At 39.5% G+C, this 5,345-nt stretch overlaps 1 protein-coding gene across 2 annotated transcripts; it reads left to right on the top strand.

The window, feature by feature from the left end:
- Window positions 1-1,472: 1,472 nt before the first annotated feature.
- On the top strand, window positions 1,473-5,345 carry LOC121724198 (ICOS ligand-like). 2 transcript variants are annotated; one of them, XM_042110594.1, is made up of 4 exons: window positions 1,473-1,763; window positions 3,139-3,510; window positions 4,096-4,206; window positions 4,530-5,345. In XM_042110594.1, exons 1-4 carry the CDS (start codon window positions 1,631-1,633, stop codon window positions 4,640-4,642), a joined length of 729 nt encoding a protein of 242 aa, XP_041966528.1. In that variant the 5' UTR covers window positions 1,473-1,630; the 3' UTR covers window positions 4,643-5,345. The 2 variants fall into 2 exon arrangements, with proteins under 2 accessions (XP_041966528.1, XP_041966529.1); XM_042110595.1 differs by lacking the exon at window positions 4,096-4,206 and having other exon boundaries at window positions 3,139-3,484; window positions 4,529-5,345.

Here is a 5,345-nt window from a genome sequence, read left to right as displayed (position 1 = left end):
CATGGTCAATGTGTGTTAACCACATTCTCCATCCCTGATGGTGAGTTGTAAAAAGATGGCAGCCCTGCTGCTACAGAAAAGCAGCAAAGGACTCAGAGATATGCTTGTAATTTGTTTTTTAAAAATGACATGCAACTCTGCAATTGTACTTAGACTGAAACAGACATATTGATACATTGCAATAAGTCTGACTTTGTTACATACATATGATTGCATTACCTTGTGGAAGGTTTTGGACTCGGTCTATGAGATGAGACTACCAGGAGCAGGCCTTCATTCTTAACACAAAAATCCATGGCATGAACTCTCTTCTTGATAGCTGTTGAAAACTGCATGGAACTGACAGGGATTGCTTTGTTTAAAATGAATAATAATGGTAACACTTTACTTGACGGGTGAGTACATAACACATTCATAGCAGCTGTCATAAACTGCACATAAAGCATTCATGACTGTTTCATGAGACATGACTCAACATTCATACCAAACCTTTCATGAATGTGGAAGACAGAACAATGACAACTTGTCAAAATAAAAGTCCAACATCGTATTTGTGTAACCTGGATATCATTAATTTAATCTCTCCAGCCTTTGTAAATATTTCATGAATATCTTATGAAGTCTACATCGAATGTCGCTTTACTATACAAGTTGTGAAGTATTCGTAATCGCTGAGTTTAACGCTGGGAGGTAAACTAGCCTACATTCAGCTGACCCGTATTTGTGTAACCTGGAACGGTTGGACATTCCAAGTAGCAAAAGATGAGAAATTATCTGCAAAGGTTACATCATAAAACAAATACATTTTTATGAAACAAAAATTATTTGCTTGACCATGTTCTGTCTTTTTGGCACTGGAGTAGCCCATTGACTCAGATGTGACGTGATCAGGTAAGAGGGTTGGACCAAAAACGGCAATGCTGCTTTGCGACTTTGGACTTTTATTTTGACAAGTTCTCGTCGTTCTGTCTTCCACATTCATGAAAGGTTTGGTATGAATGTTGAGTCATGTCTCATGAAACAGTCATGAATGCTTTATGTGCAGTTTATGACAGCTGCTATGAATGTGTTATGAACTCACCCGTCAAGTAAAGTGTTACCATAATAATAATAATAATAATAATAATAATAATAATAATAATAGCAACAACAACAACAACAATGATAATACTACTACTACTACTAATAATAATAATTATCATTATTATGATTGTTATTGCTATTATTATTATTATTATTATTATTATTGTGTGTGTGTGTTCATTTTTGGGCCTATAATTTGATATCTGATCATATATCTGAAGTAAAAACTAGAGACAAGGTTAGTGGAGTTATTAGCCATTTCATAGATGTTCATCTCATGAGGCCTTTTAAGGAACTTAAACATGTTTACTGTTTATGTTCCTTATTTCCTTTTGGCTGATACTTTTGCATGGCCTTGTGGGAAAGTACAGGAAGTCGGAAGAGCCCAACATCAGACTAGAACCAGGAAACCAACAACTCAATACCCTGAAACACGTCTCCAATACAGAGAATACACTTCAACCATCAATGCTATCGAGCAGTGGGTGGAGATCAAGACTTTTCAGAATCTATCTAAACTTCATACTTTCAGACTCACTCTCGAATAATGCATGGAAACCACTTCCTTATTTATCGGGCTGCAAAAAGTCACGGCTGGTTTTCTCTTGAGATGAGGATGGCTGGACAATACCTGTTCAACTGGATTGTAATATGCATTCTGCTTGAGGGGAAAATATATGGTATGTTTACAATCCACACAGATGATGATAATTTAGAATGAGACTGTGGCTTTAGTGTGTGTAGCCTTGTGTAGCCTTGTGTACACTGCTTACGAGTGAGATGGTGTGTTTGTACAACACCATTTTTGTTTGTGCAATCTGTGGTAATACATTAACTTTTATATGTAAAATTATATACTTTATGTTCATATTCAGTCATTGGTGGAGGCCTATAATCTATGATAGGACATGTTTATAATTGTAAACCACATTTATACCATGTGGATCCAAAATGGCGACACCCATATTGCACATGTTGGTAACGTCACGAGTTGCTCTGAGTGTGTGTGTGTGTGTGAGAGAGAGAGAGAAAGAGAGAGAGATAGAGTAGAATACAGTTACTGTAAATGTATGAACTTAGATAACTGTGTGTCTTCAAGAGAACTCTGTTCTGTGTTCACTGTACCTCTGTACGCTGTAGAACTGTGGTATTCAGAGTTTCATTTGGGGGCCCCACCACCCTGGCACCACCAATAATATTGAATATTGTCATGGCTTGATCATTCACATGACTGGCGATCCTACAGTCTGTCCCCAAAATATAGAATCGATATATTTTGGAATTCATATAGGCCGTAATCTTGGATGTGCCCCCGAGACAACCACTCCAACCACGTACCCCGTGACTGCTCAAATGCAAACACGACAACGCATAGAGAAAGTTCTCAAAACATTGTTGGGCAAGACAAAATCTCTTTACAACTAATGGACTATTCAAACGAAGGTTTACAAAATGTAACAAAGCAATTTCTACCAAAGTAATAGGCTTTTGATAGGCCCCACTTATAACATCAATATGCTTTGATACTGCAATAAAGTTTGACAGACACCGGACATTTCAAGATCAAAAACACTGAGTTTATTAGGCTATTACAATTCTCAAGAAGTCATGTAATGCCACTCAAAGTAATCTCTCTCCAAAGACCAAATGATTTTACCTTGTGCGTTTTCTTTTTATTATGATCTTTACCTTTTGATCTATTCTTTGACTATATTGCCCTTCTATGCTTTTATTTGTAATTACAGTCTGCTGTTTATGTAAGCACATTGAATGACCTCTGTGTATGAAATGTGCTATATAAATAAACTTGACTTGACGTTACTTGACTTCAAAGACCGCAGAAGAGAGGCCTTATGTTCAGCTATGACACGCCTCCAACAGGTAGGGAGATCAGCGTCTGTGGGAAAAGGAAAGCACAATACGCCCGGCAGGGGAAGCAGATATACAGTACCTGCAGAGGTTGCCACAATGTGCATGTGTGTGTGTCTTCTGACTAGTCTATCCCAAGGAATGTATTATGTTTGACAGTAAAGTGAGTCCTCCTCTCTCTTTCAGGAGCGGTAGTGCAGGAACAGCATGAGAGCCTGCAGCAGGTGACTGTGGGACAACGTGCTCTTCTACCCTGTCTGCTCCCACTCCCACGTCCCTCTCTGGGTAACATCCGAGTGTACTGGCAAACAGACAAAACAGACCTGGTGGTTCACGTCTTCAACAAAGGCCAGGAGGAGTTTGGACATCAGTCCTCCACCTACCACAACAGGACCCAGCTCTTCACCAGTCAGCTACAGTTTGGCAACTTCAGTCTGGAGTTATGCAACGTCTCTGAGCAAGACAACCTCACCACCTTTCAATGTATTGCCTTTTACGATGGAAGCGGAAGGCCTAAGTACCAGAACACTACTACCTTACTGGTGTTGAAGGAAGACGGTAAGGATAATCAAGCTGTATTGTTTTATTGCCTACTGGTGTTGACAGAAGACGGTAAGGATAATCAAGCTGTATTGCTAGCAGTACTCCTCAATCAGCGTATTCAAACGAAGGTTTACAAAATGTAACAAAGCAATTTCTACCAAAGTAATAGGCTTTTGATAGGCCCCACTTATAACATCAATATGCTCCTCAATCAGCGTAGACATTTGTGTACAAACACGGCTGTATAGTGCTACATAAATATTACAAAAAATCAGTTTGTGCTATGGATGATTTACCTACCAGCTTAGCTGGTCTGGTGACACCTTATTTAAAATGTGTTTGAGTGTAGCCTACAGATGAGGTGTTATCATACCGATGTTAGGGACTTTCAGTGTGTTATGACCGACGGGGAGGTACGACTCTGAACCAGACTACCCTACACACACGGAAGAGGGGGTGGCGATGAGAGAGAGTTAATGTGTCACTTCACCTTATCCTGCTCTGTGTTTACAAGTCTGGTTGAGTGAGCTAATGATACCTCATACATGCACTGCAATTGTTAAAAAAAAACACTAAAGTGACATGGTTTATTTTTTTTAGTGAATCGATCGCATGATGGCGGAGCTGGAAACACTACATTGACTGCAGTGGCTGTTGCTTTGCTAGTGTTGATCGTCATTGTTTTGGTTTTGGTCTGGGGCATGAGAAAACGTGAGTCGCTAATCTTTCTGCTTACAACACAGCTTGGATCTTTTTTAAGCCCTGGAGGGAATTCCTTGTGCTTACTGCATTGCAAGTGTAACTGTTTCAGCTTCAGTTATAATTAAGTCCTTGTTGCATTTGTTTTCTAAGAATGGTAATGAAACGTACACAATTAGAAAAACTTTAAAAGAGATTGTTCCTCATGTAGACCTGGATGTAACGTGGTGGCAAAAGTGTTGTCTGTTTAAACCGGTTGGTGTTTGTCCACAGAATGAAAATGAATGTCACCTGGATGACCAATGGGTTGATTTAAGGCTCTGTGTCCCTTTCAGGTCGAAAAAAGTGGTGTGATTCCTCTCCTGAAAATGTCCGCCCTGTTAGAATTTACTTTTTTAAAGCGCAAAGTGGATCGACTGAGAGACCAGGAGCAGCAGGACGAGAGTGAATCGACTCAGAGGGACCAGCATCAGTAGGAGCCTCTGGTCAGCAACGGACAAAAAGGAGAGGACTGGAGAGGAGAGGACGATCAGACGATCAGACCAACAGCAGAGTTTAGCTGCTGAGACAGAGGATTTTCTGTCCCAAAAGCCGACGAGAACACATCCAAATAGGTTACACACAGTATTTAAACGGCTCAAATCTGACTATATTTCATTTACACATTATTGAGCATACACATTAGTATTCATTAGTATCAACAAATCAACAGACAAGGGCGAGAAGTGTAGCAACTAACATAACCAGATTCCATTAAGACACACATAAGAATTTACCACACACACACAAAACAACAACATACGTCGTACAGTGTAATAGCATCTGCTAGTTTAACAGTTCTATTAGCCCAAAGGTCACAGTGGACAAGAACCTAACACACAATAACTATTTTAACCAATCCATATCCCCAATTTGCACAGCACACAGCATAGGCCTAGACTTTAATCAAAACTATCAGTGTGAAACACTATGAGCACTTCTTGGCAGCTCATAATACAGTTTTTCTCAGTCGCTTTGGTGCTTTTCTCAAATTAGAATGAAAATTCTCATATTAGTTCAGCCTCCACAACATTAAGTCATTTGTGCACATCATAGTAGCAATTTCTCCTTCCTCTGAACAAATTGCAAATGCTTTTGAACATATATCAGTT

This window comes from Alosa sapidissima, chromosome 11 (genome assembly GCF_018492685.1).
Source record: "Alosa sapidissima isolate fAloSap1 chromosome 11, fAloSap1.pri, whole genome shotgun sequence".
Taxonomy (NCBI): domain Eukaryota; kingdom Metazoa; phylum Chordata; class Actinopteri; order Clupeiformes; family Clupeidae; genus Alosa; species Alosa sapidissima.
The sequence above is the reverse complement of the archived record's forward strand: the minus strand, read 5'-3'. Positions and strand labels throughout refer to the sequence as shown.

Bases quoted from the DNA above. Each gene is read 5' to 3' on its own strand.
- LOC121724198 (XM_042110594.1), top strand. From the start codon at position 1,631: ATGCATGGAAACCACTTCCTTATTTATCGGGCTGCAAAAAGTCACGGC. The intron at 1,764-3,138 runs GTATGTTTACAA...TCTCTCTTTCAG, and splicing joins GCTTGAGGGGAAAATATATG to GAGCGGTAGTGCAGGAACAG. The intron at 3,511-4,095 runs GTAAGGATAATC...TATTTTTTTTAG, and splicing joins ACTGGTGTTGAAGGAAGACG to TGAATCGATCGCATGATGGC.